This window comes from Oryctolagus cuniculus, chromosome 17, assembly GCF_964237555.1.
Source record: "Oryctolagus cuniculus chromosome 17, mOryCun1.1, whole genome shotgun sequence".
NCBI classification, from domain to species: domain Eukaryota; kingdom Metazoa; phylum Chordata; class Mammalia; order Lagomorpha; family Leporidae; genus Oryctolagus; species Oryctolagus cuniculus.
This window is the reverse complement of record NC_091448.1, coordinates 34,706,185-34,728,171: the sequence shown is the minus strand read 5'-3', so window position 1 is coordinate 34,728,171 and position 21,987 is coordinate 34,706,185. Positions and strand designations below refer to the sequence as shown.

The 21,987-nt window shown below is 48.7% G+C and overlaps 1 protein-coding gene and 1 long non-coding RNA gene across 5 annotated transcripts in view; one reads left to right on the top strand and one right to left on the bottom strand.

The window, feature by feature from the left end:
- Positions 1-580: 580 nt before the first annotated feature.
- The window catches only part of YPEL2 (yippee like 2), a 72,760-nt gene continuing 51,353 nt past the window's right edge, over positions 581-21,987 (bottom strand). For 2 of the 4 annotated variants that reach the window (XM_051824814.2, XM_070060992.1), the window contains exons 3-5: positions 16,534-16,577; positions 15,450-15,558; positions 8,741-13,338 (exon numbers count right to left, since the gene is read on the bottom strand). In XM_051824814.2, coding sequence (XP_051680774.1) covers positions 13,249-13,338; positions 15,450-15,558; positions 16,534-16,577 — 243 coding nt within the window. In that variant the 3' untranslated portion in view covers positions 8,741-13,248. Of the gene's footprint in view, positions 688-8,740; positions 13,339-15,449; positions 15,559-16,533; positions 16,578-21,987 lie in introns of those variants that run through there. The other 2 variants (XR_011383548.1, XM_070060991.1) reach the window with 2 other exon arrangements.
- LOC138846148 (uncharacterized) lies at positions 12,595-13,788 on the top strand. The gene is made up of 2 exons (XR_011383549.1): positions 12,595-12,734; positions 13,332-13,788. It is a non-coding gene; the product is annotated as an uncharacterized lncRNA (long non-coding RNA).

Sequence of the window (21,987 nt, the reverse complement as noted above, 5' to 3'; positions counted from 1 at the left end):
CGGCGCCGCAAGGCGGAGGATTAGCCTAGTGAACTGCGGCGCCGGCCCAGCTTATGTCTTGATTGTAGTGATGGTCACAGAACTGCCTACATTTGTCAAAACTCGCAGAACTGTACACCTCTTAATAATGGGTAAATTTTGCAATTTGTAAATTATATCTGGCTTGAAAAAACATCCGTATCCCTTTGGATTTCAGTTTCAAAATTCTAGGCCATGGAGACTAAGATTTTAGGACTATAGGTGAGACAAAGTATTTAGGAGAAAATGCCATAAATCAAATCAGTATTTCCCCCACCTCCAACCCTCACTTGACAGGGATTCACTAGACCAAAAAGTTTAGGGGAGATCAAGGGAGAGGAAATGATGAGTCTGTGGGGCCTGGAGATGAAGAGGTTGAACATGGACGGACCCCATCAGAGAACATGACTACCGACTGCCCAGGTGACCGACACTGCCTGCACCCAAGCCATTCTGCTGAAGACCTTCCTTGGGCAACAGACAGCACGTCACCCTCTGACAGCTGGCTGAAGTAGTCATGTCTGTGCCCTCCACACTTCGCTCTCTGTGCAACATACCTCATGCTGAGAAGTCTGTCTTTGCTGCCTCGTGAGTGACTTCCAGCCACTCATACTCTCCGCCACTTCTACCTCGGTTGGACTGCACGGAACCACTTGAGGTCTTTCACTCCTGCTTGGAGATATAAACCACACAACTGCTTCAGTTGCCTGTCCCACCCTCTGTTTATCCCGTCACTCATTTATCTTATTGTTTCCAGAGGAATGTAGATGAAAGCCAATGTCCTCTTTCTTCTCCTCTGCCCAATTTCAACTATTGGCTTCCTTGTGGTTTGGGGTTAACAGGAATAATTCTTTTAACAGATGACCATTCACTTGGTTATTCACCCATCAAACTCCTTGAACTGTGGTTAGTCTGAACAGCCATAAAGAATCTGGGTCCCTGCCCTTGAGGAAATCCCAGAGTGGGAGACAGGCAACGCAACAGGGTCAGGGCCACCTCAGAGGCCTGGGCCAAGAGCTGCAGGGACCCCACAGAAGAGGAGCCACAACAGCCTTTCCAGAATTACACCTTCTAGTTTGGAGACTAACTGCCGAGGCACTCTGAACTTTTCTTCATGAAGCAATGACCCACTCCCCTTTATTAAACCAGCATTCTCAGGGGGGACTGAGAAAGCCCCCTGGGTAGACACTTTGTCTGTTCATCCCTAGCCTAATGCCTCCCTCATCAACACTTGTTGAAAGAAAGTGAGTGATTGTCTTGGGGGATAGTTAGCATCTGCCAAGTTCCCTGGGAAAAAAATATAATGAACATGTGTAGAAAGTGCACTGGGGGAAAGAGGGATGGTTATCATCATTACATTAAGAATCCTCCTCACTTGCTTCATTTTTCATGTGCATTTTTCCATTTTGAACAATACACACCCTTGCCCTGACCACTGCCAGAGAAACCACAATAAATACTTCTTTAGCTCCACAGTGTCAGGCTCTGTCTGGACACTTCATGTGCATTTTCTCATTTAGTCCTCACAACAACCCATTTTATTTATTTATTTATTTTTATTTATTTGACAGGTAGCGTTATAGACATTGAGAGAGACAGAGACAAAAGTCTTTTTCCCGTTGGTTCACTCCCCAAATGGCCGCCATGGCCAGCGCTGCACCGATCTGAAGCCAGGAGCCAGGTGCTTCCTCCTGGTCTCCCATGCAGGTGCAGGGGCCCAAGCACTTGGGCCATCCTCCACTGCCCTGCTGGGCCACAGCAGAAAGCTGGACTGGAAGAGAAGCAATCAGGACTAGAACCCAGTGCCCATATGGGATGCTGGTGCCACAAGCAGAGGATTAACCAAGTGAGCCATGGCGCTGGCCCCCTCAACAACCCATTTTAAACATTTTTTAAATTTATTTGAGGCTGGCACCACAGCTCACTAGGCTAATCCTCTGCCTGTGGTGCCAGCACCCCGGGTTCTAGTCCTGGTTAGGGTGCCGGATTCTGTCCCGGTTGCTCCTCTTGCAGTCCAGCTCTCTGCTGTGGCCCGGGAATGCAGTGGAGGATGGCCCAAGTGCTTGGGCCCTGCACCTGCATGGGAGACCAGGAGAAGCACCTGGCTCCTGGCTTCGGATTGGCGCAGTGCGCTGGCCGCAGTGCGCCAGCTGTAGCGGCCGTTTGGGGGGTGAACCAATGGAAGGAAGACCTGTCTCTCTCTATCTCTCTCACTGTCTAACTCTGCCTGTCAAAAAAAAATTTTTTTTTATTTGAAAGCCAGAGAGGATTACAAAGACAGAGATCTTCCAAAATGGCCACAATAATGAGGCTGAGCCAGGCCAAAACCAGGACCAGGAACTCAATCTGGGTCTCCCTTGTGGTGGCAGGGACCCAACTACTTGAGCCATCACTGTTGCTTCCCAGGGCAATGTAAAGCTTGGATCAGGAGTTGAGCCGGACTGGAACCCAGGGGCTTGAACCCAGTCACTAAGACATGGGATCCCAAAGGGCAACCTAACCACTGCACCAAACGCCCACCCCACCAACCCGTTCTTCAGAGGAGACAAACTGAGCCTCAGGGGACGACTGACCTATCCAAGGTCACACGCTCACAAGTGACAGAACATGGCGGTCTGACCCCAGCACCCATGCACCTACACCACCCCTGAGGGTCTCCCACCCTCAGCGGCATGAAAGCTCCTCTCAGGCATTCTCAGGCTGGGTTCAGATTGCCCCAGGCAAGCTCCCCAGGGCCACAGCCCTGTCTCCCCAAGGCAAGAGGAAGTATCTGATGCCCTGGACCCAACAACAGGTCCACCCCAGCTACTTAAATGGAAACTCCTGGGGGGAGGGGATTCCTATAGCAGGGACCCTGGAAGATCAGTGGCTCTGTCTTCCCTACATCCTCCTCTCTCAGATGGCTGTATTCTTGCCGATAAACCAATTCTTTTATGATATCATTGAGATCTAAAATGAAATGAAATCTTGAGCCTTGGCAGGTGGGGGGTGGTAGTGGTGATGGCTGTCTCATCACCATGGAAACGACTTCAAGCCTGAGTGCCTCCAGGAGGTATGGGTGCTGACTGTCATGCACCATGGTGATAAGGGAGCGGGGACTGGACAAGGCAAAACCTAGCTTCTGCTGGGCTAGCAGCAGTTCGGGTCCACGTCCCCACAGACATCATCAACCCCCATTCTCAATTCTTGCAGAGCACGCTGGCCAAATGAATGATAGCTTGTTCTATTTTGGTAAAGGGACCTTTTACATTTGATGAAGGTGGCTCAAAGAATGTGGTCAGAAAGAAGTATAAACGGTAATAAATTCAAAGAACATTCTGTGGAAGCACTTTTGCTTCTGGGAATGGGAAACCAAAATTTTCCCAAGAGGTTCCATTATTAAAGCCATAAATTAAGCATCCCCGATTCGACGGCTTGGTTGCTTGGTTTGCCTGGACTTGCTCTGAAGAAAGGGACCAGCATTTGCAACAGGCAGTCCAGGGGAGGCTGGGAGGCGAGCGTTTCCATGGCATTCTGCCTCCTCCTCACCAGCATGCTGCCCGCCCCAGCCCAGAGTGCAGGGATAATGAGCAGATCTTGCTGTACTGAAGGCTACCTAAGGCAGTCACCACTGAATTCAAGGGTGGTTTCTGGAGGGGCTGGTGCTGCGGTGTAGCAGGTAAAGCCGCTGCCTGCAGTGCCGGCATCCCATACGGGCACCAGATCTAGTCCCGGCTGTTCCACTTCTGATCTAGCTCTCTGCTATGGCCTGGGAAAACAGTAGAAGATGGCCCGAGTCCTTGGGCTCCTGCACCCACGTGGGAGACCCAGAGGAAACTCCAGGCTTCTGGCTTTCGATCAGCACAGCTCTGGCTATTTCAGCCATCTGGGGAGTGAACCAATAGATGGATGACCTCTCTCTCTGCCTCTGCCTTCCAAATAAATAGATAGATAGATAGATAGATAGATAGATATAGATATAGAAAGAATAGATAGATCTTTAAAAAAAAAATAGTTTCTGTAGCTGAGGCCTTCCCTGTCTTCTTTCCCTAAACCACACACTGTCCTCCAGAAGTAACAGCCAGGAGCATGGCACAGGGACCACCACGCTGATTGCCTAGGTGCTCTCGGTCCAAGTCCTAGTGATGCTACTCACACTGCCATAACCTCTCTGCTGTCAGCTGCTTTTGTAGAACAGTTAGAGGGATAAATACCCTGTGCCAGCAATGTGCATCACAGTGGATTCCAATCACTCAGCAAAAAGATGAGTGACTCTTGCAAGGCTTATTTGTGCTGGGCACTTGATGGCTATTAATTTATTTGACCTCATGAAAGCTTATGCCGAGGCTGGTTATTCTCGACTTTCACACAATAAAAACTAGCCTTAATCATTGCGGCGACTTTCTCAAAGTAACGATCATATTAGCGTGCAGTCAGGCTTCAAGTCTCCATCTGTCAGACTCCAAAGCCAGTGTTCTTTCCACTTTCCTCTGCTAAATTCTGAGTTCATAAACTTGGGATAGATCATTAACATTATTTTAAATACTTACTTTTATTGGAAAAGCAGAGCAGGACAGAGAAAGGGGGGGAAGGGAGGGGGGAGAGGGAGAGGGAGAGGATCTTTCATACACTGGCTCACTCTCCAAATGTCTGCAGCAGTCATGGCTGGCCCGGGGCCAAAGCCAGGAGCCTGGAACTCAATCTGGATTTCCCTCATGGGTGGCAGGGACCCAAGTAGTTGAGCTATCATCTGTTGCCTCCCAAGATGATTAGCAGGAAACTGGATAAGAAGCTGAGCAGACAGAACTGAAATCAGCACTCCAATATGGGATGATGCAGGTGTCCCAAGCAGTGGCTTAACCCACTGTACCACAATGCACACTCCAATATTACTTGAATCCAAAGTAGATATCACTAATTGTGTCATAGTGTTCGAAGAATTTGCTGATGCCTTGGACACTTCTACTTCTCTGGCTACTCTCACTAAAATGATCCACATCCCTTGGGAACGAGGCCTTTACGCACTATCAGCTTGTAACCCTGTAACCCTGGCCCTGTTCCAAGCTGATCTGCAGAATTAGCCCTCGAGGGCCCCAGGGAGGTGTCGGCAGGCATCAGGTCACCTTAGTCACTCCTACGTGGGAGAATTTTGGATATGTATCTTTTTAAATCATTCTGAACTGAAAGCAATACTTTTTGTCCCCCTCAAAAGAAATGTAAGATCTGGGGCTGGTGTTGAGGTGGGGCAGCTTAAGCTGTCTCTTGGGATGCCTGCACCATGTCAGAACACCTGTTCAGTCCCAGCTCCCTGCTAATGTACCTAGGAAGTAGCACATGACAACCAAGAACTTGGGTTCCTTGCTACATACTTGGGGGACCCAGATGGAGTTTCTGGCTCCCTGGTTTTTGCCTAGACCAGCCTGACTATTGTGGGCATTTGTGGAGCCAATCAGTGGATAGAAGTGCACTCTTGCTGGTGCTGTGGTGCAGCAGGTTAAAGCCCCGGACTACAGCCCTGGCATCCAATATGGGCACAGGTTTGGGTCCCTGCTGCTCCACTTCCAATCCAGCTCTCTGCTATGGCCTGGGAAAGCAGTAGAAGATGGCCCAAGTCCTTGGGCCCTTGCACCCATGTGGGAGATCCAGAAGAAGCTCCTGGCTCCTAGCTTTGCATCAGCTCAGGTCTGGCTGTTGTAGTCATTTGGGGAGTGAACCAGTGGATGAAAGACCTCTCTCTCTCTCTCTGGCTCTACCTCTCTTTGTAAATCTGTCTTTCAAATAAATAAGTCTTTTAAAAAAAAAGTGCACTGTTACTCTTTCAAATAAATAAATCTTAATATATAGGGGCCAGTGCTGTAGCACAGCTGTGGTGGAATGAGAAGGCCATGCCAAGATGGCCGCTGGCAACAGGCTGTGACTGGTTAGGGCATAGACTGCCCCTTGATTGGATTGGCCCTCTTGGCTATATAAGCTGCTGCAACAACTGAAATAAATGAGTCTGCAGGCTGCTCGCCTCAGGCCTGCTTTGACCAGACTCCCGGGGTCTGTGTGGTGACTCCGCGCCTCTTGCCCCCACCTTGCTCCTCCTCTCAGAAACGAATCCACAGTAATACACAGCAGGTTGGGCTGCCGCCTGCAGCACCACATCCCATGTGGGCACAGGTTTGCTCTGGCTGCTCCACTTCCTATCCGGCTCCCTGTTTATGTGCCTGGGAAAGCAGCAGAGGATGGCTCTAGTGCTTGGACCTGACCTCCTGCACCTACATGGGAGACCCAGAAGAAGCTCCTGGCTTACGCCTGGCCCAGTCCTAGCCATTGTGGCTATTTAGGGAGTGAACCAGCGGATGGAAGACCTCTCTTTCCACCCCCCCAACTCTGCCTTTCAAATAAATAAATCTTAAAAATACATAAAATCATAGTTCTACAATCAATGGACTTGAAATTCTGTAAAATAAAGACACAATACAATTAAACCCTTCCTTGGTCCTAAGCTCTTTGCCTCCAGATCCTTAAAAGCTAGGATTTCTTTTTTGTTGGGGAAAAAAAAGTAAAATATGAGAAAACAAAGTAGCCATGACACTGTGGGTGTGTTTTCACATTTGTCAAAAAGGTTTCCATTCTGTAGATGTTCATGGCAGACTGAGGCCCCCCAATCTGGGGAGTGGGGTTCAGAGTCAGAACAAGAGTTAAAACCCCAGCTCTTCCATAGGCTTGTTATTTATATCTCTAAGCCTCAGTGTTCTCCTCTGTAAAATGAGGGATTATTGTGACAATGAAGTAATGTTCAAGAAGAGCAAACACAACACTTCTTCACCCCACTTCCCAGTTCAAGCTGGCTTGGGTGGTCTGCAATGGGGAGTCGTTTTACTGACTCCTCACCATGTGCACTGGGCTTTCTCGCAGACCATCTTTTTAAAAAATAATAAAAGATTTATTTATTTGAAAGAGTGAGAGAGAGGCAAAGACAGAGGCAGAGAGAGGTCTTCCATCTGCTGGTTCACTCCCAGATGGCTGCAACGGCTGGAGCTGCGCCAATCCAAAGCCAGGAGCCAGGACTTTCTTTGGGGTCTCCAACGTGGATGCAGGGGCTCAAGCACTTGGGCCATCCTCCACTGCTTTCCCAGGCCACAGCAGAGAGCTGGATGGGAAGCAGAGCAGCCAGGTCTTGAACCAGTGCTCATATGGGATGCCGGCGCTTCAGGCAGTGGCTTTACCCACTACCCCCCAGCACTGGCCCCTGCCACAGACCAACTTTCTAGAAAGGGAAATCAGTACTTGAACCCACAGGCTCTACCTCCAGACCTTTCCCTGTGCCCGGCTCTAGCGCACAAGCAGCACAGGGCTTGGATGAGAGGAATTCTGAGCACTGATTCTGTGACAACAGCTGACTGTAAGAGTCCAGGGTGAGGGTCTTGGCCGGTGTGGCTGGAGACCCTGCCAGCAGAGGGAAAGCCATGGATAACTCATTAGGCACAATCAGGATTCCTGATTCTCTGCTCTCTGCAGGTAGTTTCCATATCAGATTAGCCACATCATACCATGTCCCCCAAAATGCTGTTGAATAAAGAAATGCAGATAACAAACTGATCTCTACCTGATGTGGGCAACATTTATGTTAAATTCTCCATTCTCCTCTTAGTCATATTAACATTTCAGAGATTTTTTAAAGCTGTTAATTCTCCACCATCCCCATTAATTCAATGTCCATCAAGCATTCAGTCATCATCCACTATTAATGGGAGGTGCCAAGGATTACACACATAATCCATCAGAGCATTAAACAAAATCCCAGCTTATGCCCCGCTGTGGAGCACACAACACTTCTCAGGTAGCATTACTAGCTGTGTTCTTTATACCGATTTTCTAATTTGCATTCTCAGAGCACAAACTTACTTAGCCATCAATGTGGGCAGACTGGGCCAGTGGCATAGGAAGCCACACTGGAATTAACAATGGAGCAAAGAGATGAAAACTGGGAACACAGTATCACGGAGGCAGCCGGGGTTGGACAGGTCGCTGTAATGAAATCTCACAACTCCTCCATTTCATCCTCAAGGAAGATGCAGATTTGTCCCGTTTTCCCAGAGAGGGCTCCTAGAACGATGTGAGGAAGTAGCTCCTTGTAAGGACCCTGGACCAGGTCACACAGACAAAATACCAGCCAGGCAGGGTCAGGCACAAGCCAGGCGCCCAGCAACCACCAGCGTGCTCACCCTGTTTCTGATCTGGGCCGACCTCCTGGGCAGCCATGGCAGGGGAGGAAGGGTTTGGAGGAGTGAGGGCCCAGGGCCTGCTAGCTGGAGACTCGGTGTCTCCTGCACATGGTTCTCCTGACCCTGTCCACGAAAGGCAAACAAGAATGAAGTGACGGCGGGCACCTCCACTGAAGCAAAACAGGTTACAGGAAGAGAGTACGTTCAGAAACAAATCCAACAGGGAGGCCAAAGTTCACCAGAAAGGCAAGACCAGTCCAAGAGAGTGGAGCTTAGCCCACAGGACTGGATAAAGGTCACTCGTGCATTTCTGATCTCTAAGCCAGGAGAAGCATTTGCAGGTAAGCAGGAGACCCGCTTTTTATTCATTAATTTCCTTGGGAAAAATAACTCCTCTGGGTCATGGCCGACAGGTCAGGGACTGGGGTTTGACAGGTGACCTCCTGAAACACTTCAGTACTTTTTTTTTTAAAAGAAAAATAAGGTTAACACACTCGGGGTCAATGAAGACTGAACAACTCTCCAGAGAGTTAATATTTGAAAACTTTATTTTCTCAAATGAGCACCAACACAGATTGGAAGTAGGACAGGAACGATGCACTTTAATACTGGATCTCTATGTACAAATACAGGCAAAGGTGAGGACGGGCTATTTGGAAACAATCACCTTTGTTACTGAAGCAAAGTGACCAGGAAAATGCCACCAAAAAAGACATAAACAAAGAGAACCCACGGCCAACACACAGAGTTTGTAAACACAGGCGTCCACAGGCGGAGTCTGCGCCGAAGGCCGGCCTCTGCGGGCGCTGCGCAGACGTGCAGGCAGAGGACATGGCGGTGCCGAGGGAGTCGCTGGTCTCTTCGTGGCTCTAGCTTTGACTGCCGCCGTTTCCTGGCTGTGTTTTCATTTGAAAAAACCAAACATCTCTTTCCTCTACCTGGCAGATGATGTGCGTGCTTTCTCTTTGGAAGCAGATTCCTTAAAAGCATGTACGTTGATTGTGTTCCAGATTTGACTTCCCAGACTCTCTGCCTGAACCTGAGGCAATCTGACCTGAAGAAAACGAACCAACTGCCCAACCCCACCAAAAAAAAGAAAAAAATAAACACTGTTTACCTACAAGGTATGGATATGGTTTTATTGATGTTCTTTTAGACATGATGTGGCTCCTACAACAACCGCAGTCCTGGGACAGTGATTGACACACGCCCATCACAGGAAGAAGCGTGCATTTGACAGATCTGACTCTGCTTCACCTTCACAACCAGATTTCCTTTCCTGTCTGAAAGTTGAGTGCACACATTAAAAAGGAGCAAACCGGCGGGAGCTCCACGCTCGGGAGAACAGATCCCCCAGGTCCGTGCCGTTGGTCCGCTCAGAAACAAGAACAACGGAGAGAAAGCGAGGAGAAGCCTTCTGCGCCCGAGGTGTAAACTGTATAGTGTCCCCAATAAAAATGAAACAGGAGGCACAATCCAAAGTGCTTTTGCACACGTACACACACACACACACACACACACACACATTAAAAAACAAGATTCCAATTTATTGGAAATTCTTCCAAGAAGAGGAATCACTCTACGTTATTACTACTAAATTTAATTGATTTTACTTGTTTTCTTTTCTAGCCAATATTGGAGCAAGAAAACATTTCGATTCCCAGTCTGGTTGCATACTGCAGAGTCTGTTCTATGGCGAAAACATGCAGAGTGCACTTCCGTAAAGCCTCGGTCCAGATTAAAGTGATGAGCGTTGTTGCAAGTTGTTTTAAAGTATATTGGTGATCACTGCTTCCCTTAAAATATACTTCAAGAAATGCAGAGGAAATCATAGAATTTAAAAATGAAAATAAAAAGTGCTCTCAGGGGATCTGAGAAAACAGCACCAAATATATTATTTAAAAAATTAAATATTATTTACAAAAGTATATTTCACAAGCAACTTTTATATATATATATATATGTATGTATATATCTCCACTTGAAGATCTTTTTCTAAAGGGGACACCTCTTTCACACACACTGATCCAACAGGAAAGAGTTAGGCGATTTACACGGCCTTCCTGTCGCTGGAGCTGGGGCAGCGCTCACTCAGGGCCAGCTGGTGACCATGGGCTTCAGGTCTGGCTGTGTTTGATCCAGAACAAATCAAACCCATCAGTGGCCTGAGACTGCTCTGCCGGGGAGGTCTGGGTGTACTCCAGGGTGGCCAAGGCCCTACAACCTAGGGTGGCACGGGGGAGACGGAGCCACAGGGTCTGCTGGCTGCACTGCAGTTTGCAATGAAGGCAGCTGCTGGCTGAGGTTTAGAACTTCAAGCCTTTCCCTCTCTCGCTTCTCCCTTTCCCCTTCCCTACTCCCCACACCCCGAGCTCTGTCAGCCAACTCCAATTCCCTGGACCTACCTGGGGTGAACGGATGAGGTCTTTGGTTATGCTCTGAGTTGATAATTTGGTGAGGAAATTAAAGAAGAACTGACTGAGGCCATGCGTGGATGGCTCTCCACAGCTCAGCTGTGGCCTCTCCAATACCAACAGTGTTAGATAGACAAGCCATAAACGCAGTTAAAGTTATAAGAAGCACTTTTGGTTTCACTGACACGAAGGGAAGCCTCATGAGCTCCTCCTACCCTCCCTCCCCCCAGTTCTGGAAAAACCAACACTCAAACCTCTCACAACAGTGTGTGGCACCCACTGGGTGCCTAATGGATAGTAATTGGAAAAAAACTAGAACCCAGGTCTGGACTGGAGCCTGCTCTGATCCATGTAACAGTCAAAGGCCCCATCTCTAAGGAATACCAGTAGCACGGCGGCCTCCTTCTCTGCCCCCTGGAAATCCTGGGGCAGCCCACATCCAGATTCTCCGTATCCGCACATCTCATTTTTAGCAAGGGCATTCCCTGAGGAAGGCTTTATTCAAAATGCATAAACGATGGCCACTTCCGCCAGGAGGGACAGAGAGGGGATATCCATGGTTTCCGGCTGGCAAGCCTACTTAGGAATGTGAAAGTTGAAAATGTTTTTTCATTGGGAACTTGGGCCTAAGTTCCTAAAGGATATGTTCCTAAAGGAAGTGTTTTGCTGGGAACAGAAATAAAATAACACTTCCGAAACTCAGTCTGCCGTGCAGTAAAGTGGGGGGAACAATTTCATCACCCAGGGCTACTGAAAGCACTGGAAAATTCTGGAAAAGAAGGTTTGGAGAACAAAATTCAATCCCTAAGAACCCTTTGCCGTACAGAAGGGGTGCACTGCTAACCATGGTGCTGCCCTGCTCCCTGTCCTTGCCTAGCTCAGCTTTCCTATTCTGCAGTCAGCATGTGGAGACACAGAAATGCATCTCCACCACAGACTCCCTCCCTCCCTCTGGAAATCGGGCTCTGTTGCAGATGCAATACTGAAAATGTACTGGGTTCGCTGTTTTGATTTTGGTTAACCAATTTCAGAGATTCTTCCTTCCATTCATTCTTTTATCAGACTTACAAGGAGCCCTTTCCTACAGGATCAGCCTACGTGGAGACGGAGATGCTGAGAATTACCTAACACAAGTGTGTCCTGACAATAAGATTTTCAGTCTACAGAAGGGAACTCGCTCAGTTAGCTGTGTTTCGGCCATGTGCCCTGCACTGGCTGAACTGCTGTCCAACAGACTTCACAGTGTTAGTTACGCGTAACAGCAGTCTTTCCGGGATGTCTTCTCCACTTCCCTAATATAATAAAGACTGGGTGGGAAGTAGGGGAGGCAGGGAGGCGGACACTGGCATCTATACCCCTCCCCCAAGGCTGGACCACACCAACAGGCAACATTCAGGTCCAAGAACAAGGGGCAAGTGAGGAATCTACCAGCCAGGTCACCACTAAACCAAGGCCTTGAGGCTTTGCCCTTCACAGTCCACAGTGACGGAACTGGGGAAAACACCAGAAACTTTATGACCAAAGAATTGCTGATTCCACTGACATCACTGCGTATGCAAAGAGGAAAGGGGCACCACCTAACCTGCACTGGCTCGGATCTCAACCACTCCTCCTTTCTGTCCCTGCCCAACCCCCTTGCTTGCCATATTACACTTATTAAGGGTCAGAAACAAGGTCAGACTGATAGAATTGCTAACAACTGCTTCTATTTTTATTTTTCTGGCTCAATATCTGAGCTATTTCTCCAGGAGCTCCCAACTGCAGATTCTCTTTGTTCCCTGCTCTCCCCGATTACTCATTTTACCTGGCTCCTGGCCAGAGTCTTCGGGATAGCTGGATCTCGTGCCCACTGCAAATGGCCTTCCCCTCTTCTCTCACTTACAGTGGCCGAGGCTGCGAGGAGAGTGACTCGGGGCTGAGACAGGCTTCGGCGTGTCACCACCACCCACACGAGCTTCACCCAGGTCACTCACTGCTTTCAGGGCATCCCGAATTCAGCGCTTGCCCTGGCAGCCAGAATTATCAGGGCCACTGCTTGTGCTCTTTTGCTAACCTGGCACATTTGGGGTCAGGAACAGAAACCTCTGATCAGAGAGAACGCAGTCATGAGGTATGTTTTTTTTCTCTTTGTCCTTTTAGACAAATCGATCATTTCAAGCCCATTACCAGGTCTCTGGGAGCAGTGTAATTGTAGTCCTAACTCCACCCTCCACCCACCACCCCCAGGACCCTCAGGGTTCCCCCTTGTCCCTCTTCCTCACTCCCCGAGCCTCTGCACTCCAGACAACAGGCCCTTAGGCAGCTCGTGTATGGGCCCCCGCGCCCTTGTCAGGGTGGGCTGCTGCCCCACGGTCAGGGATCTGTTCCTTTCGTTGTCTTGTTTTCAGCCAACACTAGAACAGAGAGAAGCCAGGATCAACTCACAAACAGATACGAAGCAAAGAGACAGAGACAGCGATTTAGAGGCCAGTCACCGGAAAGATGGTGTCAGGGTGGGAGGATGCCCCAGGTGGCAAGGCCCCTAAATGGATGGAACCAAGTGTTCAGTCACTCTCTCACGCTTGGGTAGAATGTTCGGTTGGATGGCGTTCACGTGGACACTGGGCTGGGTGGATGCGGTCTGATCAGTCCCAGCCATTGTCCTTGATCATGTGCGCTAGTTCAATGATGTATTTGCCTTCTTTATATTTCTGGCTGCTTTCAAAAGCATGTTCCTAGGAAACACAGAGGAGAGGACACAAAGTGAGTGAAGACAACAGGGCGACTTGTTCCGCACGGAAGCAGAAGCACTGCGGGTGACAGGCATCGGGCCCACTGAGCTCAGGTCCCAGTTTCACTCGGCTTCAGTGAGAATTCCCACCACCTAAGCAATCTACGTCCCCTTTGCTTAACTGTGGGTATCTGAGGCAGCTCGGACCTCCTCAGTATCACAGCAGAACTGCTTCAGGACCTCTGTTTCTTTAAGTCTGCTTCCACTGCACCATCTCAGAAGATTCTTTCCCACCTGCCTTGCGTGCCAGCAGTCCGATTCCCCACTCCACCCCCTGCTGCTGTATTTTTCTCCCGCAGTACTTATCACTTTCCAACATACACGGTAATTCGCATTTTTATTTTGTTTATTGTCTGTCTCCCAGGACTACAATATAAACTTTAAGGAAGTTGGAGATTTTTGTGTTTTGTTCACCGGTGTGTTCCTGGAAGCTGGCCAGGCACATAATACACCTTCAAGAAATACTTGCTGAATGAACCAGCACACACACACATAAATATTCTTAGGGGACCTTCCCTTCAGAGGCGACTGGTAGTCTGCCCAGTGGACGTATTCACAAAGTCTAGGTGTCATTCCTGCTGTGTTCTAGAAACACAGGGAAGTCTGGATATAATTTTGAACTGCTCTTGTTAGGCTTAGAGAAAAGACATCTAGTGGGAGAAACAAAGTACTGTGAGGCCAAAGAGGTCATTTTATTTTCAATTTCCTTGCCTTTTCTCTGGCCAATGGGTCAAGCCTGTTTTTCTTCCCCTCTCTCCAGGGAGACATAAGCTGTAAAAATTCCAGGCTAGAGAACATGGCAGCCCTGAAGCCCCACCCGCTTCCCAGCCTCCAGAGGCAAGAGTCCACACAAAGCACCTGGCAGGTTACCTGGCTACTCTTACACAGCACCGCGAACGCTCCCAGCTAATATGCCCCACATGAAGAAGTCCTGCAGAGGTTCGGGGTGGAGGGCTACTTATTGCAGAGACAGGGACTTCGGAAATGCTTGGGGCCGCTGTAAAAATGGAGTCCCTGCGTGACTAAGCTCAATGTGTGGGGGAACCTACAGCTGGTAGGTTCTGGGCAGTATTTGTATGAACTGTGTTTTCTAGGACTTGGGGGCTTTGGGTTTCAGAACAAAAGTACAAACTTGGGTCTCTTGTCAAAAGAGCAATCATTTCCCAGCATGGAAAGGGGCGAGGAGGGAGGAGGGGAATTGGGAGAAATCAGGCAAATATGCCCCATACTCGAGAGCTGTGGGCTCAGAAGTGATCTCCCTGACACTGTATTATTCATTTCCACGCTCAGTGTGCATTTGCAAGTGTGTAGAGTGTAAGTGTAGAGTGTAAGAACAAACAAAAAAAAAGAAGAAGGAGAAGGAGAAAAAAAGGAAGGCGGCTGGTTCACCAGCTCCTGAGCCCCATAGGCACTCCCATTATGTCAGAGCTGGAAGGGTCCAAGGACGAGCACTGGGTCTGGAGCGTATAGAAACCTCTTACTGAACCCACATCTCCTGCTACCCAGCACGGGGATTTTTCTGCTCACTTATAAAACTGGAAGACTTAATCGTACTTTGCAGCATTATTGTGAGTCAGAAGAAAGATTGGAATGAACCAATGAAGTACTGAGCATAGCACAGAAGAAGTGACCAAGAAATATTAGTGTGGGGGATAGAGTTCGGGAGGCACGTGGTGCAGTGGGTTAAGCCACCACTTGTGACACTGGCATCTCGTAACAGAGAGCCAGCTCTGTCCCAGCTGCTTGGCTTCAGATCCAGCTTTCCGCTAATGTGCTTGCACAGGTACAAGAAGATGGCCCAAGTATTTGGGCCCCTGCTATCCATATGGGAGACCAGGATAGAGTTCCTGGCTCCTGGCTTCCGCCTGGCCCAGCTCTGGCTGTTGCAGACATTCAGAGAGTGAACCAGTGGATGGAAGTGTTCTCATACTCTCTCTCTCTTGCTCTACCATTCAAATAAAGATAAGTCAACTTTTTGAGGCCATAATCATCTAGCATAAGGCTCATGGCTTTTCCCTCCATAGCCCTCTACCAACCAGACTTCTTCATACTTACGTATTTCCAGCCCAGAGTGGTTTTGCAGTTTTCACAGTAAATGTCTGCGACCGCATGCAGTCCCGTTAGCAGCACGCGCTCTTCTGCAGGCCCGCAGCCCACATTGACTCTGTGCCAAGGGACAGAGAGGGAGCTTTAGCTGCGAGTACATGCATCACCAGTCATTCAAGCTGAGCTTCCAATAAGAATTAACAGGGCAAGGCTGCCCCAAGGGAAGCCAACACTGAGAAGAATGTGGTTTAAAACTGAAATCAGCAACAGTCCCCAACAGCCAGCCACACGGAAGCAGCTCAATCGGAATAAACTTCAGATCTGCAAGTTCTGATTCCGTGGGACTACTACAATAGTCATGGTAGAGACATTCCTTAAGATTTTTCTAACAAATGCTTTCAATCTTGTGACTTAGGGGGACCAACTGGCAACTGCACTGTGAAGTCCACAGCAGGGCGCAGAGGTCCTCGAAGCTCGCTGAGGCCGGAAGCGTGGAGTCAAATGCGACAGCACAGTGTCACCCTATCACCAGCGTGATGGTACCCAGGAGCTGAATGTGCTGTTCTGTATCAGAGAGCTGCCCGTGTCAAGCAGAACGGGCTGGGTTTCCAGGTCTACAGCTCATCAGGCTGCATACCCTCCTCTCCCAGGGAAGGGGCTGTAACCCTGCGCCCAGGGAGAGAGAGGGGACAGGGTAGCCCGCGCATCCGCAGCAGGGGAAAGACTCGAGCTGGGCCTCCCCGCCACCTTTTAGTCGACCTTGGTGTCCTGTGTTCAGCCTCGTTCCCCTCCCAAGGGCTCATCTCAGCCCTGGCTGTCAGGTCTTCACGCCCATGCCTTCTCAGGAGCTCTTGGCTTCCTCCCAGCGAGGCTGCGCCTCTCTGATGTGCCCACTGAGAACAGTCAGAGACGCTGCCAGAAACAATTCCTCCAAGATAAGCGTCCACCAACTGTGCAGCGTAACGCTCCACAGGGTCTCAACCGGGGCAGGGCAAGCGGGTGCCTTCCCTTATTTAATTATCATTACGGGTTGCTTCTCCCCATCCCTCCAAATTTGCACCAAGCAATGCAGGTACCGCTTAGAGACACTCACACTGAATTAAAAAGGTATGCTCGTCCTTGACTTCCCTGGAACGACTGAAATGCAAGAAAACAAATCAATCATTAGATATCCACAGCCACTGCACCCACCATTTGGGAAACCAACCCCATAATCCCCGCAAGTGTGACCTTCCAGCACTGACAAGGCAAAAGGAAGCACGCAGCCAGCTCGCCGTCTAGCTGCCAGATGGCATGGGGGGAGGAGGAGAGGGTGGGGCAAACAGAGCTGCAGAGCTCAAGCCAGCCCACACCGGGGCTGTTTTCATCAGCCCAGGTAAGATCGAGGGAGGGAAAAAAAATTTTAAAATACACCCAAGCCCCACTGGGTCACTGAAAACTCTGTCCCTCCTCCTGACATTGCCTGACACAATTAATCCACCTGAGATAATTAATTGGCAATGGCTTCTCCCGGTCCCACTTGATTTCAGCCATCTGTGCTGGCCTCAGCTCTCCCAGCTGGCCTGGGCATGCACACAGGGCACGGTCTGTCCAGCTCTACTGAAGGCTGCAAAGAATCCCCAACCCAAGAACTAATTACCAAGCCCACACGCATCCCCACCCTGCTTTCTCGTAGAGTCTCACGGCCACCATGATGGTTACAACCCCCACCGCCCGCAGTGGGAATCCAATGGCTCTCCTTTGGAGGTGTAAGGAACTTGATCTCTATGTTACAGGAATGCTCATTAAGCAGCAAATCCATTTTAACTCTCAGCTTCAATCTGAGCTGCTCTTCTAGCCTCATAGTGGCAGGGAACAGGACAGACAGGGGCGTGAGCTGGTCAGGCAATTTGGCGTTCACTTCCATGGACACGGGCCCCATCCATGTTTTCCTCCTCTGGTCACACCATCACGTCTGGCTGACATGAGCCAGCCATGTTCTGCATTACTGCCTGCATCTTTGCAGTGTGGTCTGACAATCAATCATATTCTGGATTGAAACATCCCATCCTGTCCTGAAAACCATTCTAAAAACAAACAAGGGACTCTCCCATGACTTCCCTTATTCAGTGGCTGAAGAATCTGGGGGTGACCAGTTAGCAGATGACCAGAGGGAGGAAGGGTGAGTGCCAGATCTTGGTGCAGGAGACGGCCACTGTGTCCAATGTGCAGGACTTCAGGGATCAGCGCCACCAGCCAGGAAGAGCAAAATTCCTCACTTGTGGAAAAACAGCCTCTGGAGCAGCTATGTTGCTGGTTGTCTCCTACATCCTGGTGCACCAGGTCCCTTCACTCCCAGGTACAGCTGCAAGGACCAAGCAGACGCTCCCCTGCTGCTGCCCACACTAAACCCAACTCTGCATTTTTGCGTCCTGAAACATTCCTGGGGAGCACAGGAGCGCCCAGGCCACAACTAAGCAGCTCTGAGCACCACAGCTCCAAAACCTGGAATCTGGTACCCCGGAAACAGGCATAACTATTACATGTCAATCAAAGAAATGTTTAAGCAAATGGAAAAAAATGAAACCCCAAAGCCCAGAACCTGGAAGTCTGTGCCAAGCATTTGGATGAAACAAGGACCCAGGCCTAGGTGTGACAGGACTGTTGGTTCAACCTTTATAATACTGCATGAGTCCTGACAGCTGAATATACATGTGAAATCGTCACCACCATCAAGCTGTCCCAGCTGCCACATGCAATGCTGCCTCACGCCCCTCTGAATCCAGCCTTCCCTCCTCTCTTCTTCTTCCCCATCACGGGTCCACAGGCAACCACTGCTCTATCACTGGTATTTTCTAGAATTTTTTTTTGTAAAGGAAACCATGCAGTATATAGTGCTTTTGCCCAGCGTCTTTCATTCATGTTTTCACATGTCAATAGTGCATTCCTTCTTTACTGCTGAGTAGTATTCCATTCTGTGGATATACCACAGCTCATTTCCTTTTGGTTTAACAGGGAATTTGGACTTATTGACCTCCAAGTCCCCCACTAGCTTCAAAATTATATTCTCTCATGATTCCATGATTTTAAATTTTGAGTAATCTAGAGAGTCATCCTCTAAAGAAACATTTGCCAAGATGTTAAAGTTCAGAGCTTGGAAGAAGGTGGCTATGGAAAAACAAGCCCTAGAAGAAAGCAGACAAGAAAGGAACACGGACCCACAGAGCTTCCCCATTGGTGGCAGGGAGAGACCTTAAGGATGTGCCCGGGGCCGACGCTGTGGCTCAGCGGGTTAATGCCCTGGCCTGAAGCTCCGGCATCCCATATGGGTGCCGGTTCGAGTCCTGGCTGCTGCTCTTCTGATCCAGGTCTCTGCTATGGCCTGGGAAAGCAGAAGATGGCCCAAGTGCTTAGGCCCCTGCACCCGCGTGGGAGACCCAGAAGAGGCTCCTGGCTTCGGATAGGCGCAGCTCCGGCTGTTGCGGCCATCTGGAGAGTGAACCAGTGGATGGAAGACCTCTCTTCTCTCTCTGCCTATCCTCTCTCCATGTAACTCTCTTTCAAATAAATAAATAAATCTTTAAAAACAATAACAAAAAATGCTTTTAAAAAAAATAAGGATGTGCCCACTTCTTTCTCATAGATCATCCACCCAGACACAACTGGAAATGGAAGGAGAAAGGCAGCTCTTTAAGACGTCCAGGGCAGGATCCCCAGAAGGTGTGCAGGACAATCCCCCAAAGGTGGGGAGAATACTAGAAATTTCATTTATTTTTATCTTTAGGGGAAAAAAAGTTCCACTAGACACTGCAGTTTGTGGACTGTCACGGAGCCCCTTCCTGACCTGGTAATGGGACATGTGTGTACAGGTATCTAGAAGGAAGGGTAGGACTCCCACTGGGTGGGAGGCAGGCTGGGGTGATAGTGGTACTCCTCTGCCTTTGCTTTCAGCATGCTGTGAATCCTGTGCTTTCTGTGCTACTGGGTGTTAATAATGGGGCTGATTCTTAGAAACCAAGATTTCCAAACAGCAGGTTCTTGCAATGCTTTGTGATAGGATATAGCACCATGAAGAGGTTTGCTGATAGCAAAGTGTCTGAGGCTCCCACTACAGAGAGCAAGTGACACTGGCAATGTTTTCATTTTGTTTTTTGCTTAAAAATGATATGCTTGGAGCCAGCATTGTGATGCAGTGGGTTAAGCCGCTGCTTGTGATGCCAGCACCCCATATCAGAGTCCCTGATGCTGTTTCCTATCCAGTTTCCTGCTAATGTGCCTGGAAAGACAGTGAATGGGAGCCCAAGTACTTGGGTCCCTGCCACTCATGTGGAGACCAGGATAGAGTTCTGGGCTTCTGGCTTCAGCCTGGTCCAGCTCTGGCTGTTGCACCCATTTGGGGACTGAACCAGTGGATAAAAGTTTTTCTTTCAAAAAAAGGATATGCTTGTACAAAAATTGATTCAAAGTACATGATATTTAGAAGAAGATTTAGGGGGGCTGGCATTGTGGCACACTGTGCTAAGCTGCCATCTGCAACACCAGCATCCCATATGAGCCCTGGTTCAAGTCCCAGTTGTTCTGCTTCTAATCCAGCTCTCCACTAATGTGCAGAAGATGGCCCAAATGCTTGGGCCCCTGCCACTCACATGGGAGATCTAGATGGAGTTCCAGGCTCCTGGCTTGGGCCTGGCCCAGCTCCAGCCATTACAGCCACTTTGGAGAGTGAGCCAGCAGATGGAAGATGGTTCTATCTGTTTCTTCCTCTCTGTATAACTCTGCCTTTCAAATAAATACATAAACCTTAAAAAAAAAAAAAAGCAGCAAATTTTGGAGAAAATCTTTGTGACCTATGTTAGAGAAATAATCTATAAAAGAAGAACAAACTGATAAACTGAGCTTTATCAACCTACTATACTTTAAGAAAAAAATTTTTTTCAACTAAAAACCCAACAGCTGACAAGAATGCTTAACAACCAGAGCGCTCTCACATTGCAAAATGGGACAGCTACCTTGGAAAGGAGGTTGGAGATCCATTTACCCAAGTAAAATCAAACACCTATGTTCACACAAAAACCTATGAGAATATTTTTAGCAGCTTTATTCATAATCGCTCAACCTAAATGTCTCTCAGTTGGTGACTGGATAAACAGACTGGTCCCTCCACACAGTGCTCCTCTGTAATAAAAAGGACCACAGTACTGATACACAGGGCAACGTGGATGAATGGCTAAGAAGACCAGTGGCTGCCAGAGGTCATGGGCAAGACCTCCTGTGACTCTAAGAGGCAGCAAGGGAGATGGAACTGTTACAGTGGTGGCTCTATCTGTCAAAACTCATGGGACTGTATACCAAACAAGTGACTTTCACTGTACGTAAATTTTAAAATATATCTTTAAAAATTTAATAGATGAAAAACCATCTCTAAAACTTCCTATATCTGTTGTATACCCCTCTGCCTGTATAATTAGGAATTATAAGCAATTCCCTCATCTATTTAAAAACATTCCAAAAGCAATTTCTGAGGGGCCTGAACCACTGTTAAAAAACACTTTTCTTAAAAGTTTGCAAGAACAACTAATTGATTACATTTGCCTAAGGACACACTTTTTACATATTACTATATCTGAAATGATAAGCCTAGATTTTAAAAAAAAAGAACATATTTAACCACATAAAATTATACAAATGATCATTTTTTCATCATTTTATCTTTCATCCTATATATGCTTATAATGTACACATTACATATAAGTCAGTACAAACACAATCTGTAAGTACATACTATATATACATACACACACACACACACACACACACATATATTTGTGTATATGGTCAAGTATTTTACTCATGGAGGCATGTGCCTTTAAAAGCTTGCAGGCCTTGGGTCCACTGTTAGAGTACAGTGGGTTAAGGCACTGCTTGCCATGCCCACATCCCCTATTCAGGGACAGGCTCACATCCTGGCTCCTCCACTTCCAATCCAGCTTCCTGCTAAAACCCACGCTGAAAGGCAGCAAATGAAGCCTCAAGTGCTTGGGCCCCTGCTACCCACATGGGAGACCCATACGGAGTTCCTGGCTCCCGGCTTCAACCTGGCCCAGCCTTGGCTACGATGGGCATTTGGGGAGTGAGCCAGGGGATGGAAGATCTCCATCTTTGTCTCTGTCACTCCGCCTTTGAAGTAGATGAAAGTAAATTAAAAACAAAGAAAACAAAAACAAAAACGCTGGAGGACTGTGCTCTGGGGTCTCCAGGCTTCTTCAGGGCAGGGCCTCAGAGGAACTTCTCTCCCTGACACATCTGAGTTCCTCGAGAGAGTGGGGTGGGGGAGGGTGCATGCGTGGCAGGTGAAAGGCCAGCCAGGCCCAGGGGCACCTCCCTGGCTGGGGCCCACATGGCTCCCCCAGGCCTGTCCTGAGAATAACTGGAAGAGGCCCACGCTCCGCAAAGGACGCCGGGCCTGGTCAGGGCTGTTCCGGCGGCAAGTCCTCTGTGAGCACCTTTGAGAGGCAGTGGCTACAAAGGGTTTCCTCAGCCTTGCAGGCAGGAGCCTGGAAGCTCTTTC